General features: G+C 43.7%; 1 protein-coding gene across 1 annotated transcript; it reads right to left on the minus strand.

The window, feature by feature from the left end:
- Positions 1 to 3,785: 3,785 nt before the first annotated feature.
- On the minus strand, positions 3,786 to 15,717 carry LOC147311879 (inhibin beta B chain-like). The gene is made up of 2 exons (XM_086267862.1): positions 12,827 to 15,717; positions 3,786 to 6,122 (listed from the first exon to the last, which is right to left on the minus strand). The coding sequence occupies exons 1-2, from the start codon at positions 13,212 to 13,214 to the stop codon at positions 5,296 to 5,298; spliced, it is 1,215 nt and encodes a 404-aa protein (XP_086123988.1). The 5' UTR covers positions 13,215 to 15,717; the 3' UTR covers positions 3,786 to 5,295.
- Positions 15,718 to 16,943: the final 1,226 nt, after the last annotated feature.

Raw genomic sequence — 16,943 nt, forward strand, 5'->3', positions numbered from 1 at the left:
TACTGAAGGGGATCATATCCTGTGTATTTTTAATGGATTCATGCATCAGTTTGGTGAAAGACATAATTACATACTAATAAATGTATATTTGAGAGCATGCTTTTCTTTTTCTTTTTTTGTTAAAAAAAATACTTGTTGTACCTTCAAGGCTTAACATTTTGAAAATTAAAGGTGTGGCCTCTTTGACTGACAGGTGGATGGCAAGCAGGCACCTGTAGCTGTTAGCTGTCTGCTGGACCTCTGGACTGTGTTTGTGTTGCTGGAGCCCTTTGGAGCATTTTTAGTAAATTATCTGACCAAGAATATGGTTGCAGTTTTGGTGAGTGAAATTTTAGGATTTTATTTGGATGTTATTTTGTCTGTGTGCAGTACTTCATGCTCTCATCGAAATACATTTCTGGCTCCAAAACACAAAGACCACGCTGTCTGCTTCTAGCTTTTCCTACAATCTATGGTCATATTAATCTGCTTTTGCAAATTACTCATGGTGTTGTGTTTCAGGTTGTGTTGCAGATTATTACAAATTTATGCTGAAAGGAAACATAGCAGAATCTAAGACTGTACCCTTTAGTCTCACATATCCATCCATTCTATCATTAAGGTGGGCAACACAGACAACAACAAATGAGGGCTTTGTTGCCCCTGAGTTTGCCTTCAGTACTCTGGGAGTCAGGAGGTCGGGATGGTGGAAGGTGGGGTGAGAAGGTGAGAAGGTTTAGGGGCTGACAGCGAGACAGTTTGGGGGGCAGGCGGAGAGTTGGTGACAAGGCTTCAGTTGTTCTACTGATCTGCTAAGAAACAACCCTGACATTATGACATTGTGGACTCACAAAAATACACGCCCTGTGCCGCGTTGACCTCTTCACCTCCTGCTCAGCAGCAGCCAGAAGAGAGAAAATATAATCACTGATCTGGTAACAACACTTAGAAGCAGTGTTAATGCTGTTTTCCATTTGTAAAACCAAAAGTCAGAGTTGGTGCTCCTGTCAGTCAACTTAAATCCTAACCAGCACTTCCATACTGGTCGTTCCCGTGTCACCTTTGGCACAGTAAACTGATTACATCATTTTGATTAACCCAACAGAAGGGCAAAAAGTAGAAAAGAAAAAGAAATCGAGGCTGGAATATCTGGATTAATGAAGTTTTTGGGCTCATTAGTGATCACAAATATGCTTTCAAGTTGCAAAGCCTTTTCACGGCTGCCGTAATCCTCCTGTGAGAAGGAGCTCCCAAGGAGCACAGTCCATGTTGCTCCAGAGGTCAAAATGTCACTATTGTATTGTATTGTATTGTATCTTTATTTGTTTCAGACATATAAAACAAAAAACAATATATACACACTACATATATTTTCATTTACAGATACGAATATATATGTAGATATACACACACACACGTATGTGTTCAGATAAACAAAAAATATATAATGAAATAAAACAAAATCGTCTGACATAATGTAACAATGTTTGGTCTGAAAAGGAGTAGGAAGAAGTATGAACATACTTATTAATTCCTACCCCTGCTCAACATCTTATTGATCCCACATAATTCACCTATTTACCTCACCCTACAACCCTATGGGTTGTAGGGTGAGGTAAATAGAGGCAGAATGAGCCTCCTGTCTTAGATTTAATGGCATATCTCCGTAGAATAAAAGTCCCTCTAGACAATATCTTGAGGCTGGAAAAAAAGGTCAGGATTTTATCACCTCTAATGGAGATTAAAGCCATCCTAAGGATGGTGGGTATAAAACCTTCCTTACCATCCAACAATCCCTTTGTAGAGGGTACGTGGGCAATCAGTACATCCCCATCAACACATGTAATGCATTCCTCCAGACCACGGAGACAAACACAAGCAGAGGAATTCCTGGCCCCGGGCGATGAATAATCATAAATTCATTAGTGAATGCGGCCAGGGCTGATTTGGAAGAATAAGCGCTGCTATTGCGGCGATAAACCAGCTGACCCTGTCAACTTGGCAGCTGTCATGACCTCAACCTGTGACGGTTTTAGATGTGGGAGGGCAAGGAGGACAATATTTGTTTAAGCTGATAGCTCGGGGGTTGGAGAGGCTGCACTTGTGTATGTGCATGTTTGTTTAAAGGTGCCTTTGGGAACGTGCGTACAGCTCCAGTGATTATCGATGCCAAAAGCCTACAAAATACGCACCTGTAATGTGATTTTAAGGGAGCGAGTGTGTGGCCCAGAATGCAGCTCTGCTTTAATGGCCTGCAGCTCCAGCTTGGCGTCGTTAACATTCCAGCTGTGGAGATTTTGGCATGCACTGGAAAGCATGACAAGACAGCTACGCACCTCCCTGCTCTCTGCACACGTTGTCAGGTTCCTCCAGTAAGTATTAAACAAAAAAAACTCTGTGACAGATCATTTCTCTTCTTCACCTGTCAGTCATACACCATAACACTGATTTGTTTTCATAATTTGTCTTTATAGAGAAATGTTCTCTTGCTCTTCAAGGTTATTCTCACTCCTACGCGGTGTTCCAGGTAAAAAAGTTACTTACACTGATCCCTCCCTAACGTGCTATTTGCCCTGCAGGTAAACAAATCTCATTGCGCTTCCTGGCAGGTCCTAATAGACACATTTAGAGCAATTATCTGGCTGATGTTTTAACAGGGACATGTGATGTGTTGTGATGGAGGCTCTGCAGAAACATTATTTGAAATCTTGCCGTTGGTAGGTGTTGGCACAGACAGACAGACATTCAGGCGGGCAAGCCTTGTGCTGTTGCATAAAGTGTTGACACATTGTAGCAACTGCAGACCTACGCTGGGAAATAGAAACATTGTGATGCAGAGGGAAACAGGTCTGATGTAACAGCCTGCATGAGCATGTGCACAAGTATCCTAAACTAAAACAACACGCCGTGCAGACAGATGACAAATAAGCACGGCAACAGACTCTGCAGCCAAGGAGGAATCGGGCAGGTATTTGAAGGTTTGTCCGCTGGCACTCGCTGTGGATGCCACTGAAGCTGTTAATCATGCTTGTAATTACTGTTCTACAGCTCCAGCTTATGAGAGACACTTGGTCCTGGCAGGCGACAGCAGAGAAATGTTTTATGTTTGAACCAGTGGAGACAAAGATTGAAATGTGCTCATGTTTTTCTTGCAACTTCAGCCTCACCCTTTTGTTTAGGTGGATATCAGCCTAAAGCACAGAAAAGACTAAAGCACAAACCCAACACTTTCACCCAGGGGTGGAGCCATAGGGGGCCACCCGTTACCAACAACAGTGAAGTCAGTTAGGGGGCCACACACACACACACACACACACACACACACACACACACACACACACACACACACACACACACACACACACACACCATAGAACTGTTACAACTAGAGTGTTTTTAGCGAAACATTTAGGTGAAGAAGTTTTTCTACAGGAAGAGTTTTTCTTTTATTACTTTGAATTTTCAGAATAAAGTTGAAATGTGGAGGAAAAAAAAACATCTGGTCCATCAAATCAAAATTACTATTTTGACTCTATTCTCATCATTTCAACTTTTTTTCTTGACATTTTGACTTTATTTTTGAATTTTACCTTATGACTGGTCCCAATGCTCAGCAGATTTAACAGCAACAACAGCAACAACAACAGCAACAATAGTAGTAGTAGTAGTAGTAATAATAATAATAATAATAATAATAATAATAATAATAATAATAATAATAATAAAATATATTATGAATGTTGTCATTAGGCAAAAACAGTCACACTTAAAACATGATGCAGAAAGGAAGTTAAAGTTACAAAATATTTAAGAAAACATTTTATTTTACATAAACTGTACAGATGACATTTACTGGACTAAATGTTTCTTAGACAGGAACTAAAGTAGCATTTCTTATTAAATAGAAAACTGGAACAAAAAATAGAATTAAAGATGAAAAATGAAATGTTGCTCATTGTACAAAACAGAGAATGAAAATAGAGCTAAGACAGGAGAATCAAATGTCGTACCCTGATGCGGTGGTAGGCCTTTTACAAATGATCACAAACGGTATTTTACACAGTGACCCGGCGGCCTTGCCGTCCGAGCACTACAGCTAAAATCGTGGCCTCTTTGGTTCCATTAATTAGTTAAAATACATCTGAAACAAAATTCAAATTTACTTCTATAAAAATAACTTTTCAATGGCAGTTTTTGTTTCGCTAAATCCGCAACTTTTCAGTGCAAACGTCACAACAATCATTCGCTTTGGAAAGGAAGCGAAAGATTACATTTCAAGTATTGATAAAGAGTTGAGGACTGAAGAGAGAAAGAAGAAGAAGAAGAGAAAGAGAGGGGGAGAGGATTCAGTCTAATAGCATGTTGAGTATGGGTATAGGTTACTATACATTGCATAGCTCATGTGGCACTTATTCAGCGATAGGACAGGACACTCAGTACCCCTTGGAAGGCATTTATTTATACAAGTGCTATTCAGGGTGTGCATTTCAGTTTCTGCAAGTGCTGCACTGCACTGTGGTGACCCACTGGGCCAAAACTAGAGTCTCCAAGTCTGCAGACTGGCTTCTGCTGAGCCTCAGGGGGAAGGAGAAAGCAGTTCTCTCTCTGTCAACACAAGAGTGACGGCCACAATAACGCCAGCAGTGGCGGCTGCAGAGGTGGCGGTGGGGGCTCAGTGGAGGACTTTGTTCTGCCGCTGCGCTGCTGTGAAGGCTGTAATCCTGCAAGGCATTAAGCGCTGCCAGTTTAACTCCACCAGAGAGGACAGCCAGACTGAGTCTGTCTGCATGGCAGGGAAGTGCTGGTGTTCTGAATTGTATAAGCTGATGAACTGTCAGTGCTTTGTAAAAACACAAGTCTGTTATGTGCTCAGAGTACTTCAGAGGGTTGGAGGAGCAGGGCAGGGGGCGTGTGGGCAGTGAAGCCAATCATGTCACTTTCCTTAAGCGCTTGTTTTGTTTTGTTTTAAATCTTCATTTACGAGGAGATGACGGGCCATTATTTTTTAACTAGAAATGGCAAACTAGAGAAAAGTATCATTTGGTGATAAGCGTTCCCTTCTCGTGCCGCCGCTGACCAACGAATGGGCAGAATGCGGGCGGCAAGCGTGTCGCTCACTCTGATAAATACACACGCCTGTGCTGACACGTGCAAACACACGTGGACACAACAGTGATACTTGCTTTTGCTAGATGGTACCAGTGTGTGTTGCTTGCACATACAGTAGGTATAGATATATATGTGTACCGTACAATAACATCCTGTTTGTACAAAAGGCCTTCCTGACAGTCCAGATAATGACGGGCCAGTGTGGACTCAGGCGCAGCCACACTCGTCCACGATCATATTGGGCACGTCCCTCTTGATGATGTTGTATTCATCGTCAAAGTAGAGCAAAGACATAGTACTGAGCTTGGTGGGGATACAGCAGGAGTTTACTGAGCCCGGGCTCATCCCCCGCATGCGGTACTGATTAACTACCGCAGTGTGGAAGGATGAAGCTGAGCCCGGCACGCCTGCCATGTAGGCCGGACAGCTGCCCTCACAGTAGTTACCGTAATAACCTGCTGGTGCAATGATCCAGTCGTTCCAGCCAATAAGCCGGAAGTCTATGTAGAACTGCTGTCGACAACACAAGCCCCCGCTGGTGCCATCACAGTCAAGCCCCCGCTTTCTAATGCGGTGCTTTCCATCCAGCTGTCGTGCACGCACCACCAGGAAGGGCCGGTGGGATGGGTCGCCGGGGTCCACCAGAACAGGAGCCACTCCAGCTGTCTCACAGTCCTCACAGTGGATCTCCAGGTCCTGTCTCCGGCTGCCCTTCCCAAACACTGCCCGTACCGCCTCAGATAGCGGGAACGTATGCCAGCCGCTGCGCTTCAGATCCACCCGCTTCTCCACCAGAACCCAGCGACCTGTTCCCCCTCCGCCGCCTCCACCTCCTGGGCTTCCTTCCATTCTGCTGACAGCCGTGGCCTCCTGGTAGTGGATCTTGACTGTCACTTTCCTCCTGATGCCCTTCTGAGGACCACCTGGAAGTATACGGAAATACAGCCACATGTTGGCCTGGGACACGTACAGGTTCTGGTTTCCCTCGTTGGAGATGAGGAAGTACAGGTTGGATTTGGAGGGTGTTTGTTCATCTGTTAGCAAGAGAATAAACAGAAGAATTTATTACACAGAGGTAGAATTTTTAAGAAGGTAGACGACAGTCTCTTTTAGTCAGTTCAGTGTGCAAAAACAAAAATAAATGTCTGACTCAAATCATAGGATCCAAAGCTGAGGACCTTTCAGCAGCATTATATTGTTTTCAGTTTGCTCAGTGCTTATGAAAATGCTTCAGCAGTTATCACATGGCTGTAGTTTGTAATTTCAGTAAGTGATATCACATCTGATCCAAGAGAGATAGGCGAACATGTGACAGCTTAATCATCTTCTCGACAATTGAGCATGGGTCGTTGAAAGCCATGACAGGCTGGGAGGTCTTTGTTGTGCTTAAACCAAGCGCACTTCTGTGGCTCGAGGAGAAAGGTTACTGACCTACAGACTGTTTTCTACGCTCACACAAACACACAAACAGAGAAAGCCCCTGAGAAGGGCACAGCTTTGTTTCCACAGATCTGTTTTCCCCTTGTTTTCTCTGTTAACTCTCAATGACTGCATCAGGTGACCTCTGTGGTAGCTCCTGATAGGCCAGCGGTAACAGGCCAGTTCTGGGATCAGGCCCAGTTGGCTTTAGGTCCATTTTTGTAAGTGACAGGACCAAAAAGAAAAGAGAGCGAAAGAAGGAAAAGGGAGGAGGAAGATGAAGGGAAGGAGGAAGGATAGAAGTGGAAAAGTTGGGAGGGTGGCGGGCATGGCTAAGGCCTGCGGGGGGTTCACTGAGTTCGCTGTTCGTGCCCAACCCGAGCCCCGCCTCCCACCCTATGCTACCCCTTTGCACCTCCTTCCAGCGGGAGCACCCTGAGAGTGACAGCACAAAGCCCTGTGTGAGGCAGTGGGAGAGCGCCGCGCTGCAGCCCACCATTGAAACGCGTGGCGTTCCAGCAAAAAGCATGATGAGGCAAAAATAAAAGCCATTTACATGACACTGGCCACTTTCTACAGCAGCACAATGAAGAGATCCTGGGTGTCTAAAGGTGGCGCTGGGCTCTCTCTGGCACTACTTTTTTTTTCAGCCCAATGATGTCTTCCAAATTACCCTGAGGTAACTAGAAAGGTTTCTGTTTCAGGAGATTTGCCACAATGTGCTCATGCAGAGCTTTGAAAGCAGCTAAATTACTTTGTTTGCCCACTGATTAGTGTGTGTCAGTGTCAACAGGTGGCCACCAAAGACGGGCCTCCTCTTTAAAGCGCCTGGTGCCTTTTCCTCCATTAAAGTGCAGCTTTACCTTCACACAGGGGCCTGTTCAGACCAGCTCTCCACTTTCTAGTACGTCAGCTGGTTGCTCACACAAACCCACCCATCCCCACGGTAAGCAACTCTCCACACAATCAGCCTGTGGCTAAAATATGACGGTGCACAACGAGTACACGCTCAAATCGACGCAAAGCCAGCACCGTGAAGGAATCAGCTGAACAGCAGCTCATGCAAAGACCCCTCAGGGCTACAAGTAACTAACCTCGCCTCAGTCATCACCGTACGTGCCTTGACAGCTCTGAGCTCAGAGAGAGACGGGCATCACACAGTGACAGGCTGCAAAATAAGACGTCTGTATGATCATGTCCCATTTTGATTCCAGGCCAACCTATTCCCCAAAGAGATGAAATTCAGGTGTAGTTAACATCCGAGATCAAGTCATTGCTGATATTGAGAAGTAAACCTAAACCATAACCCACCAACATAATACCTTACACCAACATAACCCTAACACTGTATTCTCATTTTCCTGTCAGACAGTATTCTTTTGCTTCATTTGGCTTGTGTCGTATGTATTAACCTTCCGAAATGCAAGTGCAATATAGGTGGTAACTCAAACCCCACATTTTGGAGAAAGGTAAAAATGTGCTTTTTCTTTTTTTTAATTTGGAAAAAACAAAGCATGACTATTCTTCAGTGTGTGTAATTTGGAATTATATTTGAACCAATTGCAAAGAAAATAAATAAATAATTTGATTGCCTGGGTGAGAATTAGGGTTAGTGTTGGGATCATCACTGATGATGGGTAACCCTCTGGGGTCTAAGTCATCATTGGTGATAACCCTAACCCCTATGTTTTACAGAGGAATAATGAGACGTTAGAGAGACTCTTCTGGGGAAAATGTAAATAGTTTTTCGTGTGTTTGAGTTACAATTGTTATTTTCTTTGTCCCTTAACTGACAAAACTTCAGAGAAGATTTGAAAATAAAAATTGTGTTTGTTATACAAGTATTGTTACAGTTTTTTTTGAATAAATAACTTAATTACATGATCAAACCATATGGTACTATGACTAAAGAACAACTAAACAATGGGAGAGGGAAGAGAAGGGTTATAAAGGTTTGGGACAGAGAAAGAGAAGGGATTAAAGGTTAGGATGTAAACGGGGCTAGGGACAAGTTGGGAAAAGTATGCACAGAGGGGTTTAGGTTTAGGAGTATTCAGAGGTCACATTTGAAATCTTTTGCCAGAACAGTTTGAGGAATTTTTACACGCTGGATATCACTGAGCTGCTTTTATGCTGTAGCTGCTCAGGATCTGCAGTAAGCCTGTGACTAAGCTTTAATTTCATTACTCATGAATCTGTCTTTAAATTGGTTTATCAAATTTCCCAGAGTGATATGATCAAATCACAATCTAAGACATTTTCCCAAGATTGGCCAGTAAGGAAAGTGAATCTTCAAAACTGAGATAACCATGGTTAAGTACTAAATTATTAACGGTTTTCTGCTAGTTAGTTCGTGTTTAATTCATTAAATGGTGACGTTCTGCCTCAAATGGAGAAACAGTAGGTAATAAAACTGATGAATAAAATCATAAATAAACCAATTTTCTGAACACAACAGTTCTATTTTTTTTTAACTTCTTAACTAGGGGTGGGCAAGAAAATGATAAAAATAATGATAATAACATTTCCTTAATCACAATCTGAGATATGGTTAAAATAAAATTGATAAAAAGCAGCTAATCTTTGAGCTACTCAGCCGTACACAGCAGTATGACAAGAGTGTGAGTGACATGAAAGAGAAAATGACAAACGTTAACAAAAACAGTGTCATCGACACAGACATCGGGCGTTTTCCACTAGAACATCCGAGGATTCCGGTGGTCTGTGAAGACATGTTGGCCATTTCAAATCTGACAAAGAAGCAGAGCAGCATGCGCCACAAACTGTTCCCACAAAAGCAGGCAACACCATGAATCGTTTATACAATCTGAAGCAGTGGCATCAGTGCACAGCTGACCTTTTACCTTCAAAATGCACACACAATCCAAGACTGTATACAAACCAGGACTCTTTCTCTGTGTAACATGCTTTTACAGCAAAAGCCAAAGAGTGTGACACAGTGACATCACAAATGCATTACATTGTAAGACATTACGGCAGCAAGCAGAGTGGAAAATGTTGGATTTAAGCAGCGGATCCTTGTTATCTGGCTCCCTGATCATAAACATTTAATATCTATTAATTAATATGTATTAATCCATCCATCCATTCGCTTCCGCTTCTCCTTTTCAGGGTCGCGGGGGGTGCTGGAGCCTATCCCAGCTGTCATAGGGCAAGGGCAATATCTATTATATTTTATATAATAGCCTCATATCTGCACTTTGGAGTGAACAGAAACCTTTAGGCTTCACAGAAATAGTGATTTGTTTTGTATCATAATATAGATCAATTTCAACTGATATGAAAAAAAAAAGATCTTGATATGATTTTTTTTCCATATCCAGCCCTGCTTTTAACAGCTACCTGGGTTATGGTTACATGAACTTATTTTGATGGAATTTTCACTTAGTTGCATAGTTAGAGGGAAATAAAACTCACAGAAAAACTGCAAAAAACTGCATTTTGACAGAGCTGATCTGAAAGGTCATGTCTTCTAGTTTCTGAAGTAGCTAAAATGCCACCAACCCCTAACCCTAAGTGGTTGCCCTGTGACTTTGTGGATGGTAAAGGGTTAAAATCCACAGGAAAAATCGGCAATGTCACGACAACTGGCAGGTTTAATCTGCCACTACAAAGGCATGAATGGACTTCTGCTTGATATCAAAGGTTTTCAAGTGCTGAAATAAGCCTGAAACCACAGCGTCTAACGTAGCTTCTACCTGTAGACAGGTGGCATATGTCTGATTCTCTGAGTGGAGCATTAACAATCACTCCTTCAGTGTCATGGACCATATAGATCCTCGCGCTGTAAGAGCATACATCTGAACACTGCATGACTTATTTCAGCTGAGGTTCTTTAGGAGGAATGAACTGTTCTTTTCATGCTGTGTTACAAGCAGCTTGGAGCTGGCCTGGACACGCCTCGCCTGACCCCACAGTGGAAAAACGTTGTTAGTGATTATCAGCAGGCAGGACACCTGGGTGGGCTGTTTCAGCGTGTCTCCACCTGCGCTGCCGAGCCAGGGAGGAGGCTGTGGATGGAGGCAGGCAAGTAGGCAGGTAGATAGAAAGCTTCAGAGCTCATTACTCAAAGATGCTGTCGACAAGACCACACGGCGTGGCTCTAACGTGTCATATGGCCGCCACCCCTCAGGCCTCAGCTCTCAAGGAATTCCACACAGACCGAGGAGGCGTGGACGTGAGACTCTGGACTCTTGACCAGAGGTTAAAGCCACAAATGTGCTGGACCTGCTGCTATTAAAGCTTTACCACAGAGGAATTTTTAATCACTGTGCATAAATCATTTATAGGATCAGGAGCTATACAGTAGCAGCCGATCCCACTGACTGAAACACACCCCGCTGAGTGAATGTGGAAAATGGCTGGAGCAGGTCCAGGAGTGCCATGACTGACAGCTCCTCATGAAAGAGCAGTGTCCTGCAGTAAACCTGCCAACCTGATCCTGTGGAGGAACTACTTAGTGACCTCCCATAATGAAGTCTTAATTCTGAGTTTTGGACCACTTGTCACAAGTTCACTGGGTCCAAGCAGTGGCAGCGAGCAATCGAGAAGCGCCCATCTGAACTTCTCCATCCAGCGCTTTCTCTCTCGCCCTCCCTTCTTCTCTGCCCGTGTTCCCCGCTTCGCTCCTGTGGATACGGGACACCGAATCCCTCAGTGAGGGCCCACGGGAGCATGTCAGGGGAGAAGAGAGATTGGCATCCCCTCCCTCACCTGCCCGAGGCCACTTGGCAGACTCTGTACCACTGTGCTACCGGAGATAAGGCACTGCGGTTAACCCTGCGCTGACGGGACACAAGCTGACCCCACAGAAAAACAAAGCACACAAACACCTATCAGCATCCATTTACTGGCTCTCTGTTGGCTAAACAGATGCCAACTTCACCCCCCATCTCGCCTTGTTCTAAAACAACAATTCAGGCTTCCTCATCTTTGGGGAGGGACAAACTCCCCTGGCTTCAGAGCATTCTGGAGACCTCGCCTCTAAACCGTGCCCTGGCTGGCAGCATCCGATCTGGGGGGCCTCGAGCCAGCTGGCCGGGAGGCAGACGGGGTCTAGGGAGCAGGGACCCGAGCCAGCTCCATGGTACAATGCCACACAAAGGCTCAAAGGTGTGAGGAAGAATAGAGCGAGGAAAAACACAGAAGTAGAAGAAGAAGCAGCAGCAAAGGAGCCCAGCGAACCTTTAAAGCTTTGCAACGCTGCAATATGGGCACACACACAGACACACTAACAGCACCAACAGTCCCATCACCTCATCCAACCCAGCATGGACTCAGATGTCTCATACATTATTCTGAGCAATTTCTTTTGTTTTCGCTGCTGTTTTTCTTCTCCATGTTGACATGATGTGAACACACAGAGCTCTTATAATAATTGCCCGGCCTTTGTTGCCTTGTCATGAGGGCGCTCAGATCATTCCCAATGGAAGGCAGGAGCTCACAGTCCATTCAGGCTAATTGTAGCTGCAGAGCCAATGGGAAACCTGTGTGTGTGTGTGTGTGTGTGTGTGTGTGTGTGTGTGTGTGTGTGTACAAAGCATCTTATTTTTGTGAGTTTAATTTTATGTTTCCTTTCTCTTAAACTAACAGTTTGTGCTGGAGACGTGGTACTCACAGCACCAAGTGACAATTATTCCATTCTGTCGATGATTTTGTTGTGTATATGTGTGTGTGTGTATGTGTGTTTTTGAGGCTGTGTGTCAGGGTGTGTGCGCGCACAGGAGGGTGTGTGTGTGTGTGTGTGTCTCTTTAGACTTCTGAGAATTAGTTAGATACACATTCTTAGAGGAAGGGATAAATGGCCAATTGAGGGACTTTGTCCGTATTTAAAAGAGGGCTTTATACATTGGAGTATTGAGTGTGAGCTCAGCTTTGAGATGAAACTGGATTCAGAGGTGCTTTTTTTATCCCCTAGACAACACAGGGGGTAATTTAAGGACTCTGTCTTTGGTTTCATTTCTTCTGGATTTCCAGAACAGGAGGATTTAAATCAGCAGCCAGTGTGACGTAATAAGATGATGAAAAAATGACGGCTGCACCAGATTCCGTGTTTATGGCTGGTTTATGGCTGTTTGTTGTGGCTGCCTCTGCCGCTTAAAAATAAAAAATTTATATATATATATATATATATATATATATATATATATATATATATATATATATATATATATATTCACCTGCTAAGGATTGTCAGTTATTAACTCACCTGGTGCCATGCTGCCTGTTAAGACTCAAAGGGTGAAAGAGTTCAGGCAAGGGTCGAATTAGACATGTGCAGTGAATTATTGATTAGTACCTGATTCTGCGAAGCTGATGATCTCAGATGTCTCCGCCTGAACCTCGTTGTTGAAGGCAGCCTGCCCGTCGAAGCTGGGGATCTCCACCCGGCCGTCCTCTCGTACTTTGCCGGCGTGCAGTCTCCTCAGCGCCGTCACCATCGCAGCCTTCGGGATGGGATGGGTGATGTTGGGTCTCTCTCTCATCTGTAGCCGGTTCAGTATGTGCCTCTTTACCGCCTCCAGGAAATCTATGTTCATGCGCTCCGACTGATCCGGCCCCCTGAAGCCGCAGGACGCGCACGACTCCTGGGGTGAGCTTTGAGTCTCTGTCCCGGTCACCGAGCTGCTGCGCACGCACAGCACGCACGCAACTAAACAAGACAGTGCCACACTATAAAAGCTCATTTTAAAGTTTATTCTACAGTCCAAACGCTACGAAAGAAATTGTGAATCTTTTAAAAATGCACACCGAAATTTAAGCGACTTTTCATTTACTAAAGTTCCGGGAGAAATCATCCAGTGAATAAATCCACTGAGCATGTGTTTGTATTCCAGGAGACTAAACGATTCCAGTCATTGTGCTTCCAGCTCGTTATCCAGCAACAAAATAAAAGTTCATCTCTGTAACCGAGAGGCGCGCACGACAGTTCTGATTGTTGATGCGCTTCTGTCAAACCACGCTGCGTTCAGACGCGTAATCTGCCAAAACAAAAGAGCACAAGTGTGAATAAAACCCCGTACAGGCGGCTCCTCTCCATTCAAGCAGCCTGCGGAGACTCCTGTCCCGCAGCTTCAAGCAGAACGCGAGCGCTCCGTGAGTCCCGAGTCTTTTTGTGTGTGCGCCGTGCGCGGGTGAGGGTGGCAAGCTCCCGTGCGTCCTGCAAGATTATGCTCAGTGAGACCCTTTCCTCTCTTTGCAATCACGACAACAGGGGCTCCGCACACCCAAAGTTTTTATACAGGAATTCGTACACCACGTGGGGATTTCCACCAACAGCGCGCAAGGGATTATTACTACGTCTAAAGATCCACGACTGTGGGACATGGTTTTATTATGGTAACACGGAGGCCCCGGAGCGGTTGCATAATTTTTTTTCTCCCTCAGGTCTTGGCAATATTTGACTTACAGCCTTCAGTGTGGGTGATCACTTGATATCCAAATGTAGGAAGTTTTATAACGGCCCCTTTAGCAGAGGTACCGCGCACAGTCAGACCCCCGAAATTAGTCATTTTAATTATTACTTTCTAAAGATTTTTAAACGTTTTAGGTTTAAAGCATCAAACGTGTGTTTCCACACAGGATTCGAACTTCACACAGATTACAGCCCATACAGAACCATTTTCAGTATCTTTGATTCATTCACTTGTGTTTGTGAGCTATAGAAAAAAATAATAGTTTTAATCAGATACATTAAAGACTGAATTTATATTTCACTGCAACCTTTAAAAAAAGGTGGATGGAACCATAAATGAAATCAGGAACTTAAATGAGGAGAACGCAGGGCTGATAACCACACAAATTATCAGACAAACAGCGCCATCTATCGACAGAAAGACCTCATTACACACTGCTGCTATACACAAACAGAAAGACACTCCTAAATTTAGGACTCCTTGTCCTTCAGTAAATGAAGGACAAGGAGCTCTCTGGAGAGTTCTGTGATAAAATCCATAGTTGAGTTATCTTCTCCTCGCCTTCCTTTGAGTATTTCTAGGAGAAAAGTGGACTCAGTAAGCAGTGTTGGGGAGTAACGGAATACATGTACCGCCGTTACGTATTTAGAATACAAAATATGAGTAACTGTATTCCGTTACAGTTACCGTTTAAAAAGGTGGTATTCAGAATACAGTTACTTTGTTGAAATAAATGGATTACACTGCGGTACTTTCCTGTTTCATATTGTCGCGGGTCAGGACTGTTTGAGTTTTGTTTGACAGCTACGTTCTGTCGTTCCAGGCGGCAGCGTTACGGTTGCCATGGTTACAGGGCGACGCTCTCTCTCTCTTTCTGCGACTGTGTGTTTCCTGGGTGAGAGAGCGCCTTTTCGTTGTTGTTGTTGTGCTAAGCTAACAGGCAGAATGCTACAAGCATAGCTCTAAAGAATGTAGCATCATGGGCAGTGTAGTCCGTGCTGCAGGGAGAATGGACTGCCATACACGTTATGTGTCTGTGAGCGCGAGGAGGGAGAAAAAGGGGAGTGGAAAGGTACGAGTTGTCGTCGAGGAAAAACGGGAGCTGGAAGCATGTAAATATAATAATAACCACTGCAGCCAAGAAGAGTGCCTGACGAGCCCAGTTGTAAGTAAGCTATTAAGACTCGACTGTACACCGTGTTCGTGTTTTCCTCCGAAAACAATAAGTTCCGTTGGAGCAGTCTTTCAACGCCTCTCTCTGTCTCTCGCAAGAAAAATTGACCCACACAACAAAGTAAAGCTATTTTTCGGCTATGAGCCGACAGGGACCCCGCCGTATTAGTCAGAGGTCCCTTTACTACAGTTCGGAGTCGCGGACCTTCAGTAATAGTAATAAATCACACAGCAATAGTACATTCACGTTGTTGTAAAAAGCACGATAATATATTAAGTAATCCAAAGTATTCAGAATACGTTACTCTCATTGAGTAACGTAACGGAATACGTTACAGAATACATTTTGGGGCATGTATTCTGTATTCTGTAACGGAATACATTTTAAAAGTAACCTTCCCAACACTGTCAGTAAGTATGACATGCCTGCTGCCAGTGTACCAGTGACCAATGAAAGTCAAGTGAGTGGCTGGCCCTTAAAAATGCATCCTTTTAAGGCCCTAGTGTACAAAAATGTACATGCCCCAAAAAGTGCTATAAAAACTTTATATATTCATATTTTTTTTCACTTTAAATTGGTCAGTCTTTTAAAACTACTTCTCCCTGAAATATTCATATGAAGTTTTAATTATATTTTCGTTGTTTTAACCCTTTAAATCCCAGTTTTATTACATGAGCGCCCTGTTTTTTTAGCCCCAAAAAACAAAAAACTAAATATTTTCCAAAAAAAACATTTGAGGTAATATTTGATTGTTATTATAATTAGGCCTTTAGATGGACTAAAGATTGGCACCAACAGTCATTTCGATCGCCTTTTATTTTTTTTGCAGGAGCGCATTTCATAAAATGCACACACTATCGGTCCTAATCGACCACGCCCAAAAAAGTGCTATAAAAAATTTATATATTAATATTTTATTCCACTTTAAATTAGCCAATCTTTTAGACCTACTTCTCCTTGAAATATTCATGTCAAGTTTTAATTACATTTCGCGGATTTTAACCCTTTATATCCCGGTTTCGTCACATGAGCGCACTGCTTTTTTTGCCCCAAAAAACATAAAACTTGAATATTTTCCAAAAAAAACATTTGAGGTAATATTCAATTGTTATTATAATTAGGCCTTTAGATGGACTAAAGATTGGCACCAACATTCATTTCGATCGCCTTTTATTTATTTTTTCAGGACCAGAAAATGGTCTCCAGGCGGCAAATGCTCCTCCTCTAGGCCGAAATAAGTGCATCGTCCCGGTGTAAGTCGCGACGATCACCGGGGCACGATCACCAGGGACTGCTTTTTCCAGCCCACACGTCCGATACCACGTGACAACAAATACGTCATTTCCTGTTGACTAAAAAAAAAATGCACCCTCTCACGGTCCTAGGGGCCGAAAATGGTCCCGCCTGATCAGCGGGCGAAGCCGCTGCTGCACGCCGGAAATGAGGCTTCATTTCCCGCAGGTCTGTTTAAGCAGCCCACTGTTTTCCAGCCCGGGGTCAAATGTGGAGCAAGGGCGCCACCCGGTGGACAAATAAAAAATTACAACTCTAAGGCCCGTCCTGCAAAACGAAACGGAAACACAAGTAATCACCAAGACATTAACGGTAATAATTCTGCAGTGAAAAATAGCGTTTATAATGGAAGTCAATGGGGCCGCAAACGGCCCCTAGGGCTCTAAAAGGATGTGTATTGTTAGCTTAGCCACTGAAGCTAATTTAAGGAAGTCAGACTTGAATTTTGAAATGAAATTATGCCAAACTTTTTTTTAGAGAATTTGGCTATATTCTATTCAACACAGTGCAAATGGCTTGTAACTGAAAAACTA

The sequence above is a fragment of the Aulonocara sp. 'chitande type north' Nkhata Bay genome, linkage group LG16 (genome assembly GCF_057382095.1).
Source record: "Aulonocara sp. 'chitande type north' Nkhata Bay isolate Kocher_YH1m ecotype deep benthic linkage group LG16, A_spYH_male_GT1.1, whole genome shotgun sequence".
NCBI classification, from domain to species: Eukaryota; Metazoa; Chordata; class Actinopteri; order Cichliformes; family Cichlidae; genus Aulonocara; species Aulonocara sp. 'chitande type north' Nkhata Bay.

Excerpts from the sequence above, each read along its gene's own strand:
- LOC147311879 (XM_086267862.1), bottom strand. The coding sequence starts at position 13,214 with ATGAGCTTTTATAGTGTGGCACTGTCTTGTTTAGTTGCGTGCGTGCTG. Across the intron at positions 6,123-12,826 it reads CATCAGCTTCGCAGAATCAG|ATGAACAAACACCCTCCAAA; the intron begins GTACTAATCAAT and ends TCTTGCTAACAG.